General features: G+C 38.7%; 1 protein-coding gene across 8 annotated transcripts in view; it reads right to left on the reverse strand.

Annotated features, from left to right (window-relative positions):
* Window positions 1–20,907, reverse strand: part of LOC113541460 (actin-binding LIM protein 3) — a 71,501-nt gene extending 50,594 nt beyond the window's left edge. For 4 of the 8 annotated variants that reach the window (XR_008303910.1, XR_008303914.1, XR_008303912.1 and 1 more), the window contains exons 1-2: window positions 20,281–20,907; window positions 6,268–6,414 (exon numbers count right to left, since the gene is read on the reverse strand). Coding sequence is in view for 1 of the 8 variants with exons in the window: in XM_026938424.3 (XP_026794225.2) it covers window positions 6,268–6,414; window positions 20,281–20,293 (160 nt within the window). In the remaining 7 variants the exon portion in view is untranslated. Of the gene's footprint in view, window positions 1–6,267; window positions 6,467–20,280 lie in introns of those variants that run through there. The other 4 variants (XR_008303916.1, XR_008303915.1, XM_026938424.3 and 1 more) reach the window with 2 other exon arrangements.
* Between the last annotated feature and the right edge of the window lie 5,613 nt (window positions 20,908–26,520).

The raw sequence follows: 26,520 nt of genomic DNA on the forward strand, positions 1-26,520 counted from the left end.
TCACTTTTATACCACAGCATGGTTGAATTCTCAGATCAGAAAGCGTGCATTTGTTTCTACGCATAAATAACATCTCTATATGACATAAATGGCAGGTTTAAATGAATGCTCTAGTTCTAATATGGTATCGTTTCTATAGTAACAGCTCAATCACATGTTGACTTGTATGATGGACGCTCAATATAATTTGGATTTAATAAAGAAAAAGAAGCTGTATCAGTCAGGAAGTTTTCCACCATGGGTCTTCTCTTCAGGACAGACGATTGTGAACACTTCGATGTTCAGTAGCGATCACATGTTGTGTTATGTATAGCTAAGTGCTGCTACAGCCTGTAGGTGACGCTCAGGATAATGTGTACGTAGAATTAACATGTGCTAGCTAGCTAAAGAAACTTGTAAGCTACTGGAACTCCAACAGCGTTTGGTTAAGTTAGCTAGCTAACAAACATTATCCTTCTTTATGTACTGTTGATAATGGAGGTTTTTCCTTCAGATGACTTATTTCCTCTTATTGGAGTCATTTTCTTTTCTCGCTACTTTTACTTTTACTCGAGTGAATTATCAGCGGCAGTATTTTCCTCAAGTCAGTATGTTTGGTCCTCTACTGATTACTGATTGTAGACAGGACGTCTGACTTTGCACAAGAAGCTGGCTGAAGCCACGACTCAGAAACTGAGAGTGCCCTTCTTGTCAATACACTTTATAGGCTTTGAGGTTTGGCTGGTTTTAAAAGGCTTTCACTACGTCCAATTGCCAGGCTGCGGATCACAAGCGAATAAAGATGAATGGCGCGTTATGTGTGCAAGCACTCTTTACATTTACTGAAATGTATAAAACATCCAGTCTGTCATGCTGACGTTCCAAACTGTCACATCTGTCATTTATTTTGTCGAGCACTACAAGTTTTAACAAGTTGAATATTATGGGAACAGTATGAGATTTGTTGGATATAATGTCTGTAAAAACAGACCTGTCAATCAAGCAAACAAGCAGCTCTGATTGATTTTACCCAAATACGGGAAAATATGCAGGGTGGGGTACAAGTTTAATCCTGTTTGTGCTCTAAGGCCACAAAGTTGTACCTGTACAGAGGCTTTCACTTCAACAGACGTCAGTGTGGATGAAGACCTAATCTCTCTTTCCTCATAACCTGGTCACATGACCAAACTGCTGCAAGTCTATGACACTATACACTAAACTACGATTAGCCAAAGAGTTTTGTAAGTTTTAAAAACAAGTTCCAAAGAGTCAGGGAACCACAAGGCAAAAGAATGGCTCCGTTTTTTTTAACTTCATGTGAATAGAGCAACAATGCACGTAAAACTGGAACAAAATTAAACTGGAACAAAATTAAACATGGCTAATTAAACTTTAGCTCTCTGGCCAAGCTTTCATTGGTGTACAGGGTTGCCAGATCTCAGCAAAATTTCCACCCCAACTACTTCTGAAACTAACCCAAACAATTCTGACATTGGAAAGTCATTGTGCTTAATTGACTTAATTCCACGCAAAACCTTGTTGCAAAACTATTCCAATCCGGAGTAAAAGCCGTCTGAAGTCACGTGGCTTTCCGTGGCTCAGACGTGGCTTTGAGTCCTGCGTACTGTTCTATACTAAATCGTATATCTGCGGCTGCGAGCTTCCCAATCGCCGCAATAATTTCTTTCACCTGGATTACAGAAAATGTTTTCTTAAAGCAGAGAAAGCGAACGAAAGTGTGTGTGTGTGTGTGTGTGTGTTTGTGTGGATGGATTGTGGACTTGAGTAAACTTTATTAATAATTTTATAAACTTTATTATGTCTGTTGAAAGTATTGTCCGATGAGCAAGACACAAAAAACCAACGTATCGAATGATATGATACGATACGATACGCAGTATCATTACACCTCTGTTATATTTCACCGTCACATTAAAAACTTCCTTAATTCCATTGGACAGCTAGAACTGAGACTGCTTTCCAGTCCACAACTTTATCCATTGAATGCTCTGAAGCTTCGCGTAGAGCTTCAGGAAGAAGAGCAGTCATGCCGAGTTTAGCTTGCTTGGAGAGAGATGGAATCTGACAGCTTGACTCTCAGTAACAAACACACACACACACACACTCCCATATTCCGATGGAGAGAGATGGCATCGTTAAGCGCTTCCTCTCTCCCTCACTTCCATCCATTACTGGATTTATTACAATACTGATATAAATCTAGTATATTACGCTGCCTCTCTTATGCAGCATAAAGATATCATGGCCACTGGCCCTAAGAAGCAGAGTGTCCTGCTTAAATTTGTGCTGTACAATTATCCTGAAAATAGCTCATTTAGCTGGAAAGAGAAGGAGAAGAAGAAGAAGAAGAAGAGAGAGAGAGAGACGGAAAAGGAAATGAGAGTCAGAGAAATATGACAGAATGTCTAGAGAAGTAGGCTCCATAAAACACATCCAGTATAATAACATATACACATATACTGTAAGTTATTAAAGTTGTTATTAAGTTGTAGTTATTAGCCTTGAAGTAAATAATGTCAACTTGGTCCTAATGTGTTCCTTCAGTGGAAAGTTCAGAAATAAAAAGCTCCATGGCTCCAATAAATAGCCAGAATGTTATTGTACACACTGAAATAATGAGCCTAATATTATTATATCAATATTAGTTGGGATATTCTCATAAAATAAATCTGTACTGAGGGGACTGTGGAATTCATTTTAGCCTCCCTGGCTGCAAAAAGTTTGGGAACTCTTTATCCAGAACAATTAAAAAGCTCCAGGACGTGTTTCAGTTTATGGCTGTTATTACAGAGAGAGAGAGAGAGAGAGAGAGAGAGAGGGAGAGAGAGAGCCTTGGTTTATCACCTTCAACTGTCCAGGAAACAAACTGCACAGCAATGATTCCTAATTGATTTGCATGAAGCTTGACTGTAATGAAACAAATCCCTGTAACTGAACAGAATTGCTGCTATGAACTCACAGCAGATTTACTTTACATTCATGGAAAAGAATGATGGGTAAGAAAAAACAGTCTGAGACACATTTAAAGCGTTATAGGATTACGCTCTCAATGGGCTTTAGACATCAATTTCTTAGTAAAGCTGTGTCGAAGTGTTTGTTAAAATTTTCCACCAGATTTTCTGATTTTCTTCGTACTCTTGTGTATTACAGTGACTGCTAATTACGGTAAAAGTGCAAACCGCGTTCACGGCTCATTTGCATTACTAACACCCACAAAACTAAAAATAAAAGGAAAAGCTCGCAAAGAAGTGAAAGTACAAACTGAGGACAAAATGGTGAAAGAAAAGGGATTTGTTATTTCGACTCTACAAAATTATTATTAGCAGCATAACAGCACCTGAACAGACTGAAATCTGGACAAAAAGATGAAATAGGTGTGAATTAAGTGACGTAAAATGGGGAAAAAGTGACCTACACTGTACCGAGGTGATCATGAACCACAAACACATCACAGGGAAACTGTTATGTGTGTCTTGAAATGGGCAGATAGAATATTTTACTTATTTTAAAGTGTTGATTTCTAGAAAGAAGTAAAATTATCTGCCAACGGAATAAGAAAATTTTACGCTTAAATTGAGTAAATATGTCTATAAATGGGTTTGATGGTTGTATATTTGTTCGATAATAATCTCATAATGAGAAATATTAGATAACCTTTCCTTTAATCATGATTTATTCTTATTTTTTGTTTGCAGTGTGTTTGTCTTAATTTATGCATTTGTTTTGGCGGTTTTTTTTTTAAATTATTGTTTTTCTTTTGATATTTATTATTTCTTTAATTAATGTCGTTATTGCAAAACACAGATTTAATCAATTTGATGCCAATCAATCGAGGTTTGCATTAGTCAGTCTCTTTAAATGTCAGTTTACACAAACTCAGAAGCACTCGTAGGATATGATAATTTTTCCGAACAGGATGCACTCAATTTCTTAAATGAAGTAAATGCTCCTCTGAACGTTATTTCATTCGTATCTAGCTTGATAAATAAGTCCCATTGTCAGCACTGTGACTCAATAATACAGAAAAAAATGAGGAAGGAGCTCAAGTATTCCCTGATCTATTAAAGACAAAACAATAAATGTTGGGTCAGTGTTTTCTTTCCCAGCACACAACATGGTCTAATTCATCTAACAGTCTGGACAAGTTGAGCCAGGTTTATTGATCTGTCTCATATGGAGGCATTGTATAGAAGAGCAACTCCTGAGGCACGAGCCACGAAGAGAAGGAAAGAGAGAGAGAGAGAGAGAGAGAGAGAGAGTTTCAATCAAATCTCTCTCAAATCAAATCAAATCAAATCAAAACAAATCTGCTCTTCAAGAATGTTATATTAAGATAAACAAAATGGCAAAGACATTATTCAGTTCACCATGTGGGACGCTTACGGAAAACCAATCCGTCTTTGGCGTCCACTGAACTGGAACTGCAATCTAGTGCATAAATAATAAACGAGACAAGACAAGGTTTAATTAGCGATCTCAGCCATGAGACAAGACTGGTCAGAACAGCAATCCTCATGGGTTTTCGATGACAATCACGCCTCATGATGAACCTTTTTTTTTTTTTTAGATAATTGTGTGATCATTTCACACTGGATGAATCATTCTCTTCCTGCTTCGGATCTTCGGGTCATTTCTGCTAATGCCTTGCCCTGCAGCCTTGAGGAAGAGAAAGAGAGAGACAAAAAACAGAGATTCTCCCAGGCATTTTGTGGAATTTATAACTGGAAATTCTGCACAAAGCTCTTAAATGCCATTGTTTGACCGCAGCTCCCAGAAGTCACTTGTTCCACAACTCAGACGCAGTCCAAGGACTCGGGCTAGAATTTACTTCCTTGTCCGAGCTGACAATAACGTACTGTCTTTCCAAAACAGCTGTGCTTTTGTGCATTGCGGAGGCACCAGACGAAGCAGACGATGATGTATGAACTCTTGACTTGAGGTGATTTAAAGGAAGGTTTCATCCAGAAATTCTAATGATGGTAATAAATAATGAAGGCTGGTAAGTGCCAGTCAGCGTTATGCAAATGTAATTTGTCACTGGACATTTCTTTGCCCTGGGAAGGTTTTTAAACCTGAAAGGATTGTTCACTGAGGACAAAAGATCGTACAGCTGTTAAAACAGCTGGATCAATATCTTTAAGTAATTACTCTGCTCTAAAGAAAGCAGCCCTTTTGCGAATAGAAAGAGCGACTCAGGTAAGAAGAAGGCACAGAAGAACGCAGGAGCTTGGAAGAGTGATTTATCTCCGTTTTCCTGCATCTGCTTTCCCTCTAACAGGATCTTTTACTATTTCATATTACACTCTAAAGCAGTACAGCTGCCCAATTCTGTACCTGATTCTCATAATTAGTCTCATATATAAGCCATTGTATATACACTCACTGGCCGCTTTAATGGGAACACCTGTATTCATGCTCAGTCATGTGGCAACAGTGCAATGCATAAAATCTCACTGATGCAGGTTTCAGCTAAGGTTCACATTAAACATCAGAATGGGGGAATATAATATAACGGTGATATAACTGTGGCATTTTCCCTTTATCTAATCACAAACATAAATGCTTGGAGTTCTCTAGATGCTACTGAACCTTTGAGTGGAACCCGGTTCTGTGGTCAGATGAGACAATGAGAGCTTTTTGGCTATATTTCTGGTAGATTTGGTATAAAACGAAGAACATTTATACAGAAAAGGACCCAAGCGTTAAATCTGGTGGAGGATCTGTGATGTTGTAGTGCTTTTTTTCCTCCTGGAAACTGTGCTTAGTGCTTTAGATATGGTATAAATAGGAATGGGCCACATCTAGCCATCATGATCTTGGTACATTTTGACATCTTCTTGTTGTTATGCTTATGAGCAACACTCAGTCTTCCAGACTTACACCATGCTATGTGACTCATGGAGGGTTTTTTTGTTTGTTTGGGAAGTGAAAATCGATTTCATGCATGACTTGGTGCAGTGATGGAGCAGCACAGACCTTCTTTATTGACATGTCACAAGTGACGGGTCCTCAGCATAATTGCATTATGGGATTGCATGCTTGGGTACCTCGGGCTTTCAGGGACTTGTGTCCCAGATCAAAAGCAGCCGGACGTACACTGACCTGGACTACAGATCCTACACAGCAGGACTTTGATCTTGTTCTTCCATCTTACAGACTTGTGCGATATAATGATTTAATGGTCTCTATAACAATCTTCACTAGACAATCCTGTCTCATACCCTCATATTCATTGTGATTTGGTGAAGGAAGAGTAGAGCTCCATACCCTGGCAGGTGAAACACTTGACGTGAAAGTGGACGTTCTGCACGCGCACCACTTCTCCTTTGCACATATCACCACATCGGAAGCAGGTAATGGAGTCTTGGCCATGGCCTCCACTTCCTCCACCATAGCTGGGGTGCTGGTAGGGGCCTGTGGAAAGAAGAGAAGAAAAGATTTTAGAAAATGTGAAAAATATTGACATATTTGCTTGTCCTCCTTTGGGTCTGGAGTCTCGGAGACAAGCACAGCTTGATGATTTCTCTGAAAACACACTTGTGCAAGAACTGAGGACTTGAATCAGGAGTGCATGAGCAGGGAACTAGCAATCTTTTCTGGACCAGAGTTGGGGCTCTCATTAATTATGTTTTTTGGTATTTATTACAAACAATTGTAAGCAAAATAACACACTGGATTATTGTCCTATAACAGCATGCTCTGTCATGTGTTGTTCGTTATAATATAATGCATGCATGCTTTACAACGTCACACACTGCTGTACCAAATAAATAAATAAATAAATAAATGGATCCTGATGTCACTCATATATACAGAATAAAAAGCTTAATACATCAGTCCACTTTAGGTACAATAGCAGATACTTTGCAGCAGAAGATAACTAGTTACAGGTACTAGTTTTTAATACAAGTAGAACGATCCTTAAGCTGTACCAGATGTGCTGTATCAGATGTATGATCTTGCAACATCTGTGACCACTATGAAGCAGCAGGGTGAGGCTGACTTTGGGAGGATAAGAAGGGAAGCTTTATGCACCAGGGAGCGAAAGCTTATAATATTAACATGCTAGCGTATTTACTGTATTTTGTGTTTTTTTTTTTTTTTTTTTTTCAGCTGCCTTTTTTGTTAATAGAAAGTTACTGATTTTCCAATAGTTGTCTCATAATGTATATTCTTTTATGTCTTAATGTAAAATACATGGGTCAAAAATATAAAATTCATATTTTTATAATAAATATAATAAAATATATTTTTTTAAAAAATTCAACATTTGGAATGTGGTGTACACATTTATATAAAAACATGCAATTATTAGCCACAGTCTTAAAAATGATCATGTGGTGCGACTCTCCAAATAATATATATTCTTAATATGCTTACAGTCTTGACAGATAAAGTAACATCTGTAGAAAAACATTCATTATTATATAGTATTTCTATAAATAAAAGTGATGATCTTACAGTATATTTATGTTCTATATCTACATTGCCTTCTAGTTCATACACATTACAGATTTTTTTAAAACAACAAACCGCCTTTTTAACAAATATACTGTTTCAGTGATTAATATGGCAGCCACACATCTTAGATGTGTTATTTTTAATTTTAATACAGTTACTGAAATTATTGGTTATGCCATGCCATGTGATGGATGGTTGCACCACATGACGAGAAGTATGGTTTAAAAAAAAAATCAATATATAATACAGCAGGTCTGAAATCACATAAACAAACTTTATAGAAAATTAATCAATACATGCAAATATTGAAAAATTAAAGAGGGTACACATGCAGTATATAAGAGGTACTAGATATGTATTATGAAATTATGCATTTTATGCAAAATTATGAAATTATGCAAAACAATTGTTGGACAGAAAAAGAACTGAACAAAAATGAGAACAAAATACAATGTAGAACTCAGGATTTCACACACAAAAAACATTAAATATCTGTTTGAACATTATTGTTTTTCCAAATAAGCTCTCACTGTGGTGTTATGTAATGTCCATTGATTTAACGTCCAATTTCTGTGTGATTAAATTTCTTCATCTGCTTTGGCAGGAAGCTGTTCTCATTGTCAGTTATTCTATTGTTTCTTCAACAATGCTGGCAGACCGGCACGTGCCACTCCATCTTGCCACATTACACCCGGATTAAGCACACAACAAAAAGCATTACACTCCGACTGGCAAACATGGCAAAGTCAAGGATTTGCCAGCTCTATAAAACAAATGCAGGACGCACATTAATAAGTAATGAGTTAGAGGAACAGTCATTTCACGATTTTTTTTTTTTTTTATAAATTACTTCCAACAAGCAGCTTACTTAAACCACTTGAAGGTCAGTATACTGGAATGGGACAAGATGCGAACAAGTGATATTTTTTCACATTTTGTATGATCACACACCCACGTTTCTCATACTTATTATGTCTGTGGGATATTAAATTCAAAATAATTGAGCAATTTTCTTCAATTTCATTTAACACTCAAATTATTATGGTAGTCTTTCTCACGCTTGTTCCAATAAGAAGTGTTGCGTGGGTTGGAGTAGCACAAAATGTTTACATTAAGAGGCTGCATAATCATTGCTATAAGCAGAAGCGCAGTGGCTAACAGCAGTAACGTAGGCTGGTAGAATCACAAACGGATTTCAGTGTTGCAGGAGGTGTGTTGGGATTTGATGCTTGCTTCAGAATAAGGTGAATGTGAGAAAAATGGGGTTTAACTTGAAGTCATCGTCGTTAAGTCAACAAGGCCAGGGGCAGATCAAAACTTGAAGCATCAGTGGGATTGTATACTTTGACCGTGGCATGGTTTGTGGTGTCAGAGAGGCTGGGTTGACTTTTTCAGAAACTGCTGATTTTCATGCAACAACAGTCTCTAGATTTTGCAAGGAATGGCATGGAAAACATCCAGTGAACAGAAGTTCTGCAGGAGAATGGCCAGGCTGGCTCGAGCTGACGGGTAACTCAAATAAACACTCTTTACAATAGTGGTGAACAAAAAAGCATTTCAGAATGCACAACATGTCAAACCTTGAGCGGATGGACTACAACAGCAGAAGACCACGTCAGGCTCCACTCCTGTCAGCCAAGAACAGGAATCTGAGGCTACGATGGGCACCCAAACTGGACAGGAAAAACATCAGCTAGTATGATGAATCTCGATTTCTGCTGCAGATGGTCAGGTCACAATTTGGCATCATCACCACGAGTCCATAGATCCAACCTGCCTCGTGTGATCAGTTCAGGCTGGTGGTGGTGGTGTAATGCTGTGAGGAATGTTTTCTTGCCACACATTGGACCTCTTAATACCAATCGTTTGAACTCCACGGAGTATGGTTGTTGACTACGTGCATCCCTTTATGGCCACAGTTTATCATCTCATAATGGCTGCTTCCAGCATGATAACACACAATGTCACAAAGTCATCTCAAACTGGTTCCATGAACATCTGAATCCAATAGAGCACTGTTGGGATGTAGTAAAGAGGGAGCTTTGTGGCGTGAATGTGTAGCCATTATGTGATGCAATCATGTCCATGGAGCATAGATTTTAGCACCTTGTAGAATCCACACCACAAAGAACACAATGAAGACTGAGAGAGTATTAGTATAGTGTATGAGTATTATATACAAGAGAACTTGAAAATAATCTGAATAATAGAGGCAGATTGCCAGTTCTAGCTAATGACTCTTTCGAAAGATCAAGAGGAACTGCAGACCACTTCATCAGTGAGAGCCTTTTCAGCAGCTCTGAGATGGCTTTTTAAATGGATGTCCTGATATGAACCAATGAAACTAGCAATGAAATCTGTAAATGCAGCATCCATACTGTATTCACACTCACAACCTAGCAAAAGTGAGTAAAGGTCAAGCAAGAGTGGGTGGCATCTAAAATATCTTCGCCATCGCCTGCCAATAACCAAACAATAGAACATTGTTCTGAAAATCTCACTTTTCCTCACTTTACACAAGAGCACGGAATCACTAAGATGCACATGACAGCCAAGATGAGGGATTTTTACCACAATGGAAGAAATTATCACCTGGATATAAGCACAGACTTAATCCTTATTAAAAATCCAAATGGAGGCAGAATCATGCTCAAGTAGAAGATCAAACATGAAAGAACAGAAAAGCTTGAAACCAGGTAAAGAATTGGAAAATAACGCTCTGAATTCCATACAGAAAAGATGGAAAATCTTACACAAAGTGTGCGTGAATGAACAAATTAAATAGTCCAGGCTGGAGTCGGATCAGGACAAGAAGCACTGGCTCTTGGATCAGCGGTGGAATCAGATGTGACAGATATTATGAGGGATAATTAGCCAATCATGAAATTCTGTGAGCTCATGTATGTGGAAGAGAGCAGATAGTTCTTTAATTCGAGTGTGTTACGCCACTATTTGATGCAGCATGAGCGTGCAGTTGTTTTGTCTCGGAAGAAGCACGTTAGCCCTCATTCAGCTCAGTTCGTAGCTGTTGTATCTTAGGGGTGAGTTTACTGATGGGTGGAAATTGGTGACCAAACTGGAGAGAAAATGGGAAAAAAATAAAAGAGGAGAAGAAGAAGAAGAAGAAGCAGAGACAGACATGAGAGAGAGAGAGAGAGAGAGAGAGAGAGAAATGATCAGAAACACTGAATTATATGTAAAACTGGATAAAAATGCAGGTCTTTGAGAAACCATGTGAAAATGGAAAGGCGCTGTTGAGGATTACAGAGATCTGGTGCTCTTCTAAGAGCTGCAGATGAAGCGATGCACTATCGGGCGAGCTTCCTGTCAGTGGATTGTACATTAGCATTAAGACATGCTTAGTGGGAGAGTGGGCAGCTAATTGTAGGTTTAGACTGGAGCTGACAAGTCTAGCCTATACTTTCTGCCCTACCACTTTTCGTTAGCTACCTCTAGTAAACACACGCAAGGCCTTTGCTTTGCTGGCAGAAAAATGTACGCTGATAAATGTGACGCATGTTTATACTATGTGAAAACTTACACACAGTGTTTTTAGATATAGTTTTATACCACAGATCTGCTGAATTCTTGAATAGCAGTAGTTCCAGCTGAAGCAATAAATAACAGGTTTATATTAATGCACTTGTTCTAATATGTTATTGTCTCTATAGTAACAGAGACACGTAGGGCGGATGCTCCATGTAAACTTTTAAAAAGTGTTATTGTTTAACAAGAAGAAAAAAACATATAATCTTTGATATGGTGAAGTTTTCTGTATGGAGACAGATGTTATGTAACATTTATGGAAGGAGCCTCCAGTGTCAGTGCTTTATAACAGTCAGTAAGAGAGAGAGAGAGAGAGAGAGAGAGAGGCTGGTGAGGGAATGACAGTTTATAGCTGCTATAACATAAGCGAGAACAGGAACTTGTTTATAGAAAGTTAAAAGGTGTAATGTTTGTTAATAAAGTAAAAATTGGGCAAATCGCTCTGGTATATGGGGAATAAGACATTTCAGTATAATATATATTTTCCTATATCAGCATTGCCTGTCTGGTGTTACATAATTAACACCATTATTAGGCAATTAAGCTTAGGTAAGCAGCTAATGCTGTAAAATTAATTGTCAAAAGACAGCAGTAATTTGAAACACAATATAAACAGAAAACTGTTTACTGCAGCATCGATTCAAACCACTGACACTGTGGTGGGTTTGTAGGATATTGAACATAACACTAACACTAGTTACAAGCCATAGCAAACATCAAGGCAGAATTTTAGAAATAATTGTAGCTGTATGATAAACTCTAAGGACAGACCATGATGCAGTGTGTGATTATGCAGTGGGTCTGTAGCCTTGGCAAGGTACAAGCAGAGGCATTTATCAGACCTGACATATTGACTGGATAGGGTATCTAACACCTAAAAATGATCACACAGTGCTGGCAGCAATATTGTGGAAGTACCCTGGAAGAAAAAAAACATCATCAGAACTTCATTTAATTAAACTGATTTCATTACTTGACCCAAATGAACACCAGTGTTCTGTCAGCATCTCAAGTCATGCCTGCTATAGGATGCTGAAATATACATTTTCACACTTGGCCCAATACTCAAGAACGTTTCAGGAAGTGTCACCATCGCCGACGTAACATTCGGTTCAAGAAAACGGGACGCAAGTGCGTAAGATCAGTGTGTTGTTGATTGTGGGCAATCAAAGACTCATTATCCATAGCAGGGATCAAGTAGCAGACAGAAAACATCACTACACGAATGCATGATAGGACACAAAGTTTCACAGATACAGTGGTGTATGAAAGTGCAAACTAATCACAAACTAATACAAAACAAATCCACACAGTCAAGTAACAAGCAAATGATGGAGCGGGATTCAGGGGGTGGAGACAGGACCAAAAACTGACCAAAAGCACACGGAGGTTGTCACCATAGGAACCGTAACGCAATGGGAGAATTGGTAACAGCGGGTTTGTTTTCACACAGACATTCCTTCTGAACAGCAGATGGATTGAGAATTTTCAAACAGTAGCTTAGATATTACACAGAATAGAAAATACTAATTGTAAGTACAGTGAAATCTGGTTAGTAGAATAGTCCTAAAACTAAAACACAAAAGTAGAAATAAAAAGATAGTGATAAATATAGACAAATATAGACACAAAGTGCAATAGTGCATTACAATAAAAGTAGTAATAGCAGCACAAGTCTGTCATTAGACAACTAAAAGTTGAAGCTCTGGAACTCATCCCACACTAAACACATGGCATAATAACATGTTTGTCAAATTCTGTCTCAGGCATTTGATCCAAGATGGTGGTGCGCATGAACTCAGCAGCCTCTTCGGTGCACAACAAAGGTGCTTTTTAACAAAACCACAAAAAGTGCACAAAAAGTCACATTACATGTTCTATCAAAGACTCATATAATCCGAGTATATATTATTATTATATCTGTGCAGTAGAGTGTTGTTTTCCTGTAGGGCTTGCTGTATAGTTTGTGATTCTAGAGGAAGTAGGTTATGTTACATATAACGTTACATCTGTCCATGGTGAGAGGAATAACAATAAATCCTACTAAAAATTCCATGTCCTTAAAGTGCCTCTTGCGTCCCATAATCCTGCTCACACACAAACACATCCCAGGTGGCTTTTAGTGTGGCTTGGCTGTGTTGCCACTGCTTCTGCCACTCTTCTGCCATCTGGGCACAGAACTAGCGCCAGGCTCCAGGGTGGCACCCTCCGGAACTGCCACCCTCCTTCTGTATTTACTTTGACTGCTTCCTGCATCCTGATTGGTGTTGCTAGGTAAGCCACAAACTTCCATAAAACACCATGGCAACGTCATAGACACCCACCAATGACAAGCCGATATAGCTGACGACATTCACATAAAAACTTCAGGAATGTTGCCAGATCCTGTGAGGAGCGGCTCTGTCTTCTATCCCGGTTCTCCTGATATACAGCTTTGCACCGGGCACTCAGAGGCACAAGCAATTTTCTCTTTCCTTAAGCAAGCTATTAATAAAACAACTCCAGATAGTAATGGGGCAGTAAGTTAGAGCATTACTCAGCACAAGTCTTGATTTATAGTCCAGAAAGTGCACTGGTAAACTTCCTGGATGTAATATACTGTATCGCTCCTCCTAGAAGAAGCCATGCAGAGCTGAGAGCAGTATTCATTCCGGTTTGATGAAACGATTAACTGTTTGAGTTAGGAGAATTCCAATACTAAAATGAATACTCAGTTATTCTTTATACATGGAGTCAGTCAGAAAATAGGAAAAAGAAAAGCAGCATCTGGAAATATTTTGATGCACTAGTGAGGTGTGCAAGTTAGAGGTGTGTATCTGGAATTTTCAAGTCTCAGGAGCAGAAGGTTTTAATTCTTATGTTGCAGGAGCAGCAGATATGATTCTCATAGGAAAAAAGAAAAAATGCTGTTAAATAAGGGTTGCTTTTTATTTTCAAAACCTGTCAGTATTTGTTAGTTATATAGTTATATAGCCAAGCAGTAATCACCAGCTCAGGGACTTCAGAATAAAAAATACTTTTAAAAAATCGGAGTACCCTGAATCAATGTGTAAGTTGATCACAAGCATTAAGATTAATAATGTTAAACATTCAGGCCTATAAGGGCCTCAAAGAAACGATATTCGCGCTTGAAAGGTCAAGAGTCCAGTGTTAAAGTATCTCCAAAAAGAGTCCAGATGTAATTGCATTTTGAAAATATTTACATGAATAGCTTTCAGACTTTACCTGTCATAGAGAGCCTCAACACATGGACATTACGATACGACATGTCCACATGGCCAGCTGTAATTACTGTGCCATAAAGCAGCTCCGTAATGACGTCTCAAAGTCTGTCCGTACGGCGGTCTTTACAAGGCAGTTGACGAGATGATGCCATGGATGATCCATACATGCACAATAAGTAACATTTACATACGTTCTGTAAAACCTCCAGGGCTTCAATGATTCAATTAAAAGGTTTTGTCAGAGCTGAAATCAGGGCGAGTAAAGTCTGTAAAGTTCAATTTTAGACATCTTAAACCAGAGCTAAGATTTTAAAAAGAAAGTTCAGGCAGAAAAGGGTTTAAAGGAACTATTTTGGTGTAAGATTTAGCAATGTGCACTGGATTTTGTTGTGTTCTGAGAGCAAAGCAAGCACAAGTTCATTCCTTTACTAGCCAGTCTATAAAATCTTTTAAACATCAACACAAATGATACCAATGAGCTTGAAAAGTCATGCGTGCAGTGTCTATATGATCGGATCAGGCAGTGTTGATGCTGCGCCTTGTTTAATAAAAGAATAAATTGTGTGTGGGAAATCACAGAGCTACACGTAAACCATAATAACAGAGCTACAGAGGCATGATGCACGGCTTACAGCAGTGCCAAGTTCAACTTTGAATTCACACTGGACAAATATAATGGCTCATCACATCCTGAAGCGAGAAAAAGAGAGAATCTTTGCACATTTGAACACCATCTTGAGTTTCACTCTCCACCAGCTGAGGGTAAAAATCACGCAACACACTCTATTAGGCTTCAGAGACACAGTGGAGAGATGTGTCTGTCATCACAACTTACTCAGCCTGACATTATGGATGGTGAAATGCCATGGTCACTCAGAGAGAGAAGACGAAGACTAGACATGAGTGGAAAAGGGGATGAAACAGGTGAACTTCTCATCCTTCAAGTCACAGCGTGTAATTAGAGTTGCAAGTTTTCCCACGTGTGTATACAGAGGGCTCGAGGGCTTCAGGTTGTGTCCTGGTGAATGCCATTCATGCCAAAAGCAAAGCTTAAATATATACTGTATATAGCTAGTTTATTGCTGCTGTGTTCAACTAGCTCGCTAGCCATTTGTGAAAAAATGGAGCTAGCTATTTATTTATTTTTCGAAGTGGCAACCGGAATGCTACTGTTCATTACCGGATATGACCAATTGTGAAAAAAGGTCTGTTACATCCGAACTCTACCACTATGCCCTAGAAGCACTGTAGGACACTGAAAAAAAGTCATTTTTCATTCAGAAATTATAACAAACAGCAATCTGCAAAACATAACTTTATTCACCTCCTGAACTTCTACCATTCCTCAACCCCAGCTACATCACTCGAGTTCATCATCGCTCTCAACCAGACGCTCTGTGGAACTTTCTGGAAAGCTTTCTATCTAACGTGACAGAGTAAGCTAGGGAGCTATCTTTTAAAACAATACAGTCTTTCCCAAATGTTAGTTATACTTTTAACAACAATAGAAACTTAAGAATATTTTAGCAACTTTGCTTTAGTTTTTGGGTTTGTTACATTCCAGAAAGTTCAGAAAAGTTCACTGGACCTGCTATCAGAACTACGAAGTGAGCCACAGTGCTCACAGAGTCAAACTGGAGTCCTTTAAGCATTATTTTATTATAATACCTATATTTTATGTTGTGTTGTTTTGGGTTCACATCATGTTCTTTAGTGTGCATTGCTATGAGCTTCTGTTTCTGTTACAGCCCTGTCTCTGCCCCTGTCCTGTCATTAGGTTGTTACCCGATTGTGTTCACCTGTTCTGTGTCTCGCCCTTGATTCGTTTATCTATTTATACCCTGCTGTTTCTTTGTCTCATTTCAAAGTCTTAGTGTGCCTTTGTCCTCTTAAGTCCAAGCCTTAGTTCTTCGTGCTCCCTCCCTGCTCTCTGTTTCTAATTGTACTTCCTGGTTTTGCTCCTCACGTCTTTCCCTCTATTGCCCTGTGTTAATCCTGCCTGCCTGTGTTTTCACCCAGGATATTGCCAGTGATATTTTTGGATTCGTACAGCATAAATTTCCAAACCTTGTATTTAGTCTTCTTCGGATCTAAAAGCAAATCGTAATATGGAATATGGGTAAATAGAAAAACATATGCGGGGGTGGTAGCTGCTCAGCTGCTCACGTCTGCTCAGTGGGTTGTAGTAACCTCGATGCTTGGCTGATAATAAAATTCCCTCTTTCAGCAGGTTTTTTCCCTCATCTCCTGATCTGAATGCTCTGGCAGGCAGCCAGCCATGATGCTGTGTTTAAGCCCCTGTAATTCACTTCACTCCTTGAGCACATACACAGTATACATACAGTACACTACTGAATATAGTGCATGTAATGCCACTCATGTTTGCATTATACTGCATATAAGCCGTATTAAATGTATATACTAGTACACACATACACTGTATATGCACACCCCCTGCAATGTTCCTGTTATCAGCAAGTTCTGCAGCTTAATGAAAGAATGCGAGGCATTACACGATCTCCATTGAAGCACATGGAGCTGCAGCACGTGCCTGTATTTCTCTGTGACCTCAGCACTTAACTGAAATGCGAGCTTTTTTTCGGCCATCCATCCACCACTGATGGAACACAATGATGACTATAATCCCATTCATGGCTTAAAGCACATAGAATTCCAGGTTTAAAGTTTATTGGTTTCAGGTTCTGCTTTTTAGAAACATCTTTCTGGATGATAAAGTACTATTTCGAAAGGATAAGATTTCCAGATATATGTCTGTTAGGTAATGTTGAAAATCCCAGGATATCAGCATTTCCTGAAATACTCAAACCAGCTCATCTGGTGCCAGCGACCACGCCACGGTCAGAGTCACTGAGATCACATTTTTACCCATTCTGATGGTTGATGTGAACATTAGCTGAAACCTGTATCTGCATGATTTTATGCATTGTGCTGCTACCACATGATTGGCTGGTTGCGTAATGCATAAAATCATGCAGATACAGGTTTCAGATGATGTTCACATCGAACGTCAAAATCTTACATGTTATTCCAAACTGTATTTCAAATATACTGTTTATTGTGACTAATCAGACCAGTGTGTTTGAAGACCATTAAAAGAAATTGCTCTCGGAAAAGTATGCCTTCCAGTGGTGCCTGCAGAACATCTGTTTTTAGGGGCACACAGGAATTCTGTGCAGTTTGAACAGGAAAGGAGCAAGACGGGGAATGCGGCCTGTGGCTAACTTTGTCTACAAAAGTAACTGCAAAAGATACGTTCACTCCTACAGCAGTGTGCTGATCGACTCCGACATCCTGTCTCCTGAACAAACAGAAAGGGAAACTGGACTGAACTAATAACTAGTGCTGAACTGACATGGTGTTAATGAGTTGTAGTAGGCTTGTGTGATATTGATTCTTCCCTAAGCACGATTTACCATTTAGAAAAAAAATGTCATAAATGATTTAATCATCCAGAGCTGAAAACGAGCATTTCTACCATTTAATGTTTAAGGAGAGTAAGAGAGGCATAATAATATTAGCAGCTGTGAATTATTTACCTACTGGTCCACTAGTTAATCACCTAATTAGAGGTTAGCAAGACTGAGATAGCGCTCTACACAAATTATACACACGCTCAGCCAAAACTCCTGCCTGGAATACCAGAATCCCGCTCACATCTGGTACACATGAGGAGCGAAGAACTGCTGAAGCCTTTATTTCTACTTCAAAAAGAACCTCTAATGACTTGGCTTTTTAGACTGAAGAGTTTTGAACTTACTGGAACCTTATCTCATGCAAAAAAAAAAAAAAGTGCAGGAGGTTTCCTTAGCTTTCAGAAAAATAAAATCACATAAGCCTTACCTTAACGTTTGTTACTTTACATAGAGTTTACACGCACTGCGTTGGTTCACTGCGTTACACAGTGCAGGCGGTGTGGAAATGCCATAGGGCACGGGCATAATGAGAACATGTTGCATTTGTAAACCAGCTCACTGCTTGCAGACGCTTGTGTGTCAAAACTGACGTCTGTTTGCAATCTGTCGCTGACACTACGCCATAAAAAAACTCGACTATCAGGAAGTGTGATTAGAATGGATTCTATGCGCCATAGCATCAGGGATGCTTCTTAACAGAGCCCCAGTTCCATCACATCTGGCTATGAAAGGTATCTATTAACTAAATTAGGTGTGAGATTAGTATTGGAACAGAACTCTCCAGAAAGTTAGCAACACAAAGGTCTATAATGCACCAATGTTCTTCAATCGCAAAGTGACTTAGAACTCTGTACTTTGTCCAAGAACACTGAAAGCGATCTTAACTTCTTTGGTTCTTAACTTTGTGGTTATTCATCTCTGATACATAACATATAAGATCTCATCTTATAAACTTACTGCTCTTTTCATTAGTATGTTACATTCACTTTAATAAGAACACCTGTGCACCTGCCCATTGATGCAATTATCCAATCAGCCAATCACGTGGCAGCAGCACAGTGCATAAAATCACGCAGATACAGGTCATTTTCAGTTCATGTTCACATCACACATCAGACTGTTGTTGGTGGTTTGAATATTTCAGAAACTGCTGATCTCTTGGAATTTTCACACACAACAGCCACAACACAGAATGGTGCGAAAAACAAAAAACATCCAGTTCTCCGCGCAAAAACGCCTTGTTGATGAGAGAGGTCAGAGCAGAATGACCAGACTGCCGACTACATTAAGCACTCTTTACAACCATGGTGAGCAGAAAAGCATCTCAGAACGCATGATATGTCGAACCTTGAGAAGGAAGGATGAGCTACAGCAGCAGAAGACCACATGAGGTTCCACTCCTGTCAGCTAAGAACGGGAATCTGAGGCTACAGTGAGCAACGAAACTGGACAGTGAACATGTTAAAAACAATCGCTTCTTCCTGATCGAGTCACAGTGGATCTGGAGTCTATCCTAAAAATCCTGGGTGCAGGTTAGGAAGACAAGATAGTTTTCTCTTTATAATCCACACAAAGTCCTGTACACGAGCTTCCTTGCAAGTGATCTGACAGCACAACTGGAGAGCGATCACACTGACATTGCACATGTGGGTGAACACCTATAGAGTGAAATGTTTTTCTACAGTAATTAAATGACACACGCAGAACAGAACTGACACACACTAGGAATGCAGTTCTTAGATTTTTGACATAATACCGATCTCAGAGCTGTAAATGTGGACCGATATCTGATAATGACATCAGCTTAGTAACCGAGTCAAAAAGATTCTGTGGTCAGGATCTTCCACATTAGATGTGTGATGGTGGTGTGTTTTAAGACAAGATGTGTCATATGTTCAGGTGCGTAATCTGTGTTGAGTCAGTCAACGTCATTAGTTCACACCATAAATTATATCAATATATCTACAAGACAATGCAATATCCGCCACAGTGCTCAGTGCATCCCTAACTCCAATACTGCTATAGCAAGACCTAAAAGCACAACAAACACCGACAGGGTTAAATTAATAACTACCCAGCTGGCTTAACACCTCCAGTGGTCAAATAACAGCCAAACTGTCATCTGTTTTATTACATGAACACCATCAGTACTGAATGAACTCACGACATTTCTGATTTATCCCATACAAACAATGAACAGCACATAGCTATTAAAATGACATAAATAAATACTAATAGTAATTGGGGGAAAAAAATCATGTTTTTAACCTGATGTGCAGATCATTTAACAGGCTCGTATAATCCATACCATAGAATGAACCCAGACTCTGCACAAAGTTGTTCAAATCGAATCGAAATGTTTCGTATCGTATCGTAGCAGATTTGGTGATATCGTCAAATATCGAATCGTTGCCTTGTGGACAGAAATCGTATCGCTCACACCCTGATTAAATAGTCCATTTAAACACTGAGCAACACTGTAAATGAACACTGCACATGTTAGTTAAACACTGATTTGCATTTTTGATTGTGAGCATGAAGCTGTCAGAGAAGTGCACAACCTTTTATTATTATTATAATTATTATTATTATTATTATTATTATTATATTCCTACCGTTCGTGCTCATGGTGAAAAGTGTCCTCTCATCCAGCACTAGTCCAGCATGATGTTTTTAATGAAGAGAAAGAAGAGAAGAGAAGAGAAGAGAAGAGAAGAGAGGGAACTGCACCTCACTGCACCTCACTGCACCTCACTACACACGGGTTCTTCTGATGTCCACCTCCTCTCGAACCCAGGAGCAGCTGGGAGTGAAGGTGCACAGACACACCGGGACTCCTGAGCAGGATGCGGATGGGTGTTTCCGGTTCCCTTCGTGCACAAACCGATCAGCAGGCGAGTGGATGGGAGCAGAGCCAGCTCGGTGGTGCTGTGCAGCGGGGCAGAGGCAGGGGCAGGGGCAGGGGCAGAGGCAGGGGCAGGGGCAGAGCTCGCAGCATCTCTCCCGCGCGGAGTTCCGAGCTGCTCTGCCTGCTGACTGCCGTCCTCTCCGTCCCGTGGTGGTGGTGGTGCTGAGGATGAGGAGGAGGATGATGAGGATGAGGATGATGACACACTCCTGAGCTCCTACAGTTACACTGAAAAGCTTTAAGCAGCGACACTTCTCTGTGTTTAGTCGTGTAAAGATGAACAAAGCATGTTTTCTGCCCCTCTCAGCTTCACCTGCCCTACACCAGCCTTACTGAACCAGCTACCAACTTCCACCCTCTGGACTTTTCCGGTATTACACGTTTATTCACTCCAAAACCTTTAACTTCTCCCAATCTGACACATAATGTACTCAGTATTTAATTCACCTGATACTAATACTACACTGTTTAACACTGTAGGTGCTGAGAGATATAATAAATCCACAAACACGCACCTTATTAGGAACACCTGTACACCTGTACATTCATGCAATCATCCAGTCAGCCAATCATGTGTCAGGAGTGCAATGCATTAAATCATGCAGATCCAGGTTTCAGGTAATGTATATGTCAAGCATTAGGGGAAAAAATGAGATCTTTGACTATAGTGTGGTTGTTGGTGCCAGATGGAGTGGTTTGAGTATTTCAGAAGTTCACCAAAACTGGACAGGACTTCAAGAAGACCAGGTGATGTTTTTTTCCCCCCAACCTTCACCTGTCCAGTTTCAGAGCCTGCTGCATCCTCCGTTTCCTGTTCTTGCCTGGCGGGAGAGGAACCCGACCTGGTCTTCTGCTCCTGTAGTCCATCCACCTCATGGTTCGAAGTGTTGTGTGTTCTGAGATGCTTTTCTGCTCACCACGGATGTAAAGAGTGGTTATTGGAGTAACCATAGCCTTCCTGTCAGCTCGAAACAGTCTGAACAGTCTCTTCTGACTCTCTCATCCACAAAGCGTTTCCGCCTGCAGAACTGCTGCTCACTGGATGTGTTGAATTTAACACTGTAGGTTCTGAATTAGTGTCTAAAGTGTTGAATAAGCACCAACAAGGTTCAGTTAACACACAAAGTGTTAAATTAACGTTAAATTAAATTTAAGTTAAATTTACACAGTAAATTAATTTACCACGTGTTAAATCAACACACAGTAAATTACATGTACTGTTGAATTAACACATATAACATTAATTCATCAAATGCTGAATTAAGATGAGTTAATGCTTCCAACATTGATTTAACAACACAGACAAGTTTCATATACTGTATATGTTTTAATTTAATTTATTTTTCTATAATGTTTCCTGGTATTTGTAACATGTTTATTTGAGTCAAACTTAAAAGTGTTATTCATGATGATTTAACAGAGAATTTGGTGAAATGGCTTTGATAAACAAATTATATATAAATAACTGAAAATTTCTGTCAGAAATCTAGATCATGTCTCTGTATTACTCAAATGTTTCCTCTTTACTCTCACAGCCGTGGGAGTTTAGCAGTGACAGAGTGTGAAGTTTACTGGTACCAAAGCTGACATCTTGTGGTGATTTTGGTGTCATGCGAATGTAGTCTGTGTTTTCCACTTCAGGAAGGAAGCATTAACACCTAAACAGTACTGACTAAACACTTCGAGTGGGAAATACAGCACATGTCCAGTGTTCTGCACAAATACAAGGTTCTGACTTCACACCTAAAGCTTGTAAAGTCCAGCTGAAACCAAAGGAGGTATGAAGGATTAAAATGAACACTTTCGTGTTAATTCTACCATGCTGTGTAGGAATGTAGGAATGGCTTTTGCCTGTGTGACACTTTCAACGTGCTGTTCTGAACAAAACCGCTCCTGTTATACACTGAATAGTGCAGGTAAGATACATTATCACCTCACTGTGGAACAGATTTTGTTTTCATGTGGGAACATGTCCACAGGGACATAAACATCAGCCATTTAACAAATGTTAATCTTCATAAAGTCCTTATTCACTGCTCTATATATTTCATATTCAGCTGAAATACTAATTACCACTTTTAATTGACCAACATTTTTAAAAACAAATGTATTTTAAAGATATATGCCGATGTCCCATTAATTTCCGTGCCTTTCTAGACGTTGTGCGATTGTGGAGCAGCATGCTCACTGCTCCATTTATCTCCATAGAGTTATTATTGCACCTATATAGTTATGGGAACTGCAGCAAGTGATAAATAGAGGCCCATTGGGGCAGGAATCACGCTGCCCCATGCTCGCTCTGCGAACATTTTTAGTGAAAGAAGAGCAGCAGACAGGACAGTTTAATGACAGGGTTACCAAATTGTGCTTGTTTAAAAATACCCTGTGGCCAACAAGATGGCTGACTGGAATTAAATCTAATACATTTTACATGAACAAAGGTAAAGGAACACATCAGAAATGTGTGTGCACTAGAGTGACCTTGTTTTCCATGCAAAGGCTGAGAAAAAGAAGAAATAATTCTCTCCCCTTTCCAGTGCCAAAAGTTTTTGGACTAGTTTCTTGTCTTTTGGGTGGTTTTGAAGATTGTATTTGGGCTGGAAATTTTGCTGAAACCTGGCAACCATGGTTAGTGATATTAGCTCACCTGCTGTATGGAATAAAGGAAGTAAGTCTAAAACCATTCAGAACGAGCTGCTAGACTGTACGCTGGATGACTGTATGTTGTCGACTCTCAACTGCCTATTATTGGGTTACTCTAAAAATTGACTAGATAGTACCCTATAGCATAAGTCAAGTGTGACAGCCTCTGGACTTCATTTTGTTTATCACTGATTCTTTGATGTAACTTTTTGGGCCGTGGATTTCTAAAGTGTCTCTTTCACACAATATCCACATGATGTCAGCGTTGTTCCAAAAACCTGGTCATTGGTTCAATCTATGATTTGTATTTGGCAGATCTAAAAAAAAAAAGATTAATTTAAACATTTTATTTTAAACATCTTTGTGACTGTACTGAATGAATTACACTTAAAAAAATCAAATGTACACATTTTTATTTACTTTAGATGTGATCAATCAGCCAAGCTAGTTTCATGATTAGCTTTACTACAAGACTACAAGTCATGTAAGTTAATGACCACCAATTAGCATCATTCACGCTGAGTGTTTTGAGCTGTGAAGTAGTCTATGTCAAACGGACTTGCTTTTATGCAAAACAAAAATGGTATAAAAACCCCTACAGTACGGTTGTTTGAACCTGGAAACACATTTTTATGGAGAGATCATAAAACGTAGCCCAGCACTAACATTTGATGGAGGTATATGATTTTTACATGCAGGTTATATGATGCTAATTGGTGTCATAGACATCTATTGCAAGTTAGTAAAATAAAAATGCAAAACTAGGTCAAATTTGTACACAAAGCAGGTTAGTGGATAATTCAGTTCATTTCAGGTAAAGGGAAAATTTGTTCATTCATTTATTCATTGATACTGTGGTGAAAGTAGAGTAAATGGATATATGAATTAAAATTAAATTTGCTATCCTGCTAGTGTTGGATGTTTATTAATTTTTTTTGTTAAGCTTTAAAAAAAACTGCAGGTTTGTACAAAAAGGCGATTTTTCCATCTCTCCATTCTTCTATTCATCAGATTTTCCCGTTGACTCGTTAAAAGCATTCTGTCGTCTGCTCCAACTCTTACAGATGCTACCATTGTCAATTCTGTCACGATGTTGTTCTTGTTCTGATCAGCCCCGTTCAGCCTGACGTTGCTGCTGTCACACATGTAAAAGAAAAGAATATGAAAAGCATTTATTATGCAGCTCATACAGTTCTCAAAGCAGAGATACCAAACACGATGTGTAGCTTAGTGCTAGTTTACTGCGCTGTACATATATCCTTATTTTGTGTTGCTTTTTATCTCTGGTCCAATCAGATTTCAGCTTGGGGGTAAGAGAAAAAAAAATCATCACCACCACCATGGAGGACAGTTTTCTTTATTAGCTTTAACAGTTAAACGTTGAAGCTAAACAAAGCTAGCTCTAGGTCAGGTGTGAGTTGATTTCTTTTAATTGCATGCCTGAACAATTTTTAAGGGGTATATGTGATAAAAAGCTGCACGCTCATACATACTGTACTTGCATGAACATGTATTTATTAATTATGTAATTAATCTAATCAGGGAATAGTATCATAACAGGACCTAGCCAAGGACCTAGTTATTTTTGGATTCATTCCTCTAGCCACTCATCATTCAGAATATGGATTATACATCACTGTAACACCACAGGCAGTGTTTCATAAAAAAAAGAAAATAATAAAATAAACACCTCCAAGCGATTTATCACTAAACGCATCACACCTTGGCATCTTGGTTCATGCCTGCTTTTCAATGCATGATAAAGAAGAGAAGAAGAAAGGGATGAATGAATGAATGCATGGTGAATTGATGGATAGGGACTGAATGGATGGTGGAATAGAAGAAATGTATTACAGCAGTAATGATGTATTAGAGCCGTAATGTTGAGAATATGGATTACCTGTCCATTTGAAGATCTCGGCCCATCAGCTGGGGTGCGATAGACACACACATCGCAGATAACCTGTCATAAACGCTGGACTTTACTGATATGGGAACATTCCTGAAGACAAAGAACAGCCTGTTTTTTTTTGTTTTTTTTTTCCTAATAACCCATTTCAGTCTTAACAGCCACAATTTGAAGAACAGGCTATTGGACGAAAAGTGCTGTCATTTTCAATAAGTGCTCCAAGTGGACAGGACGTACATGAGGACAGGTGTTGAAGTGTCTGACTTGTCTGCGAAATCATTTAAGGTGCCCATTATTTTCTTCACAGTTCATTGAAAACCTTTTGGATGCATTTGCGTGATTTACACAGGAATAAAAGTATCACAGGAAGCATTGCAGAGTCTCCGAAGCACAGCAGGAAGGTAAAATCTAACAGTTTGGCCTTTGGATTTTCCCATAATGCATTCCTGAAACATGTAACCCAGTTAGCAGTTAGATATGTTGACCATTTTCAGGAATTTAGATCCTAATGTCATCACTGTAATGAGGGACAGAGCTTTGGTTGCAATGCTTACTACTACTTATGCATAAGTATTCACCCCCTTGATCTTTTCCACATTTATAAAAATTGAAATGGACTTCATTGAGATTTTTATCATTTGATTTACACAATCTGAAGGTGCAAAACCTGTTGATATCAAAATATGTTGATTTTTCTGTCCACTTCAATACTACAAAATGTGATTTTTAGACATGATTTATTTTCACAATGTTTTTACACAACTTCTTTTTTGTCACGTGATTTTTTTTTACTCAAGATTAATTTATTTTCAAATGACTTACTATGATTGATTTATTTTCACATGAATTACACACAATTCATTTTTCACATTTAATATTTACATGATTCATGTGATTTATTTTTACACAACTTGTTTATTTTTTTGATTCTTCACATGATTAATTAATTCTTATGTGATTTAAAAAAAATTCATTTATTTTCACTTGATTCAATTCATTTTTTTTTTTTTTTTTTACAATTTGTTTATTTTTATAACAGGTTATAATGCATGCATAATCACAAGAAATACATGATCACAAGTGAGATGTGTATGATTTTGTTCCATATGGGAAGTGAAAAAATAATGATTAATAAAAATTCATAAAGATGCTAGACCAGTAAAATGACGTATCTCTTTCCTGATCTCTGTATATTTGGTCACAAAGAAAAATACAACACAGCTGACACTTGTTTTTTTTCCCTCTCTTTTCTACGAGCACGTTATTATCACCAAAGAATGACAGATAGGGTGGCAGATGCAAGGGTTTCCTATTTCCTGAAGCTTAAAAGAAAAAGAACTGCAGTAAAGGCGCTGTGCATATGTTAGAACTTTGAGGACGTTTGAGGACACATTT

The sequence above is a fragment of the Pangasianodon hypophthalmus genome, chromosome 15 (assembly GCF_027358585.1).
Source record: "Pangasianodon hypophthalmus isolate fPanHyp1 chromosome 15, fPanHyp1.pri, whole genome shotgun sequence".
NCBI lineage: Eukaryota > Metazoa > Chordata > Actinopteri > Siluriformes > Pangasiidae > Pangasianodon > Pangasianodon hypophthalmus.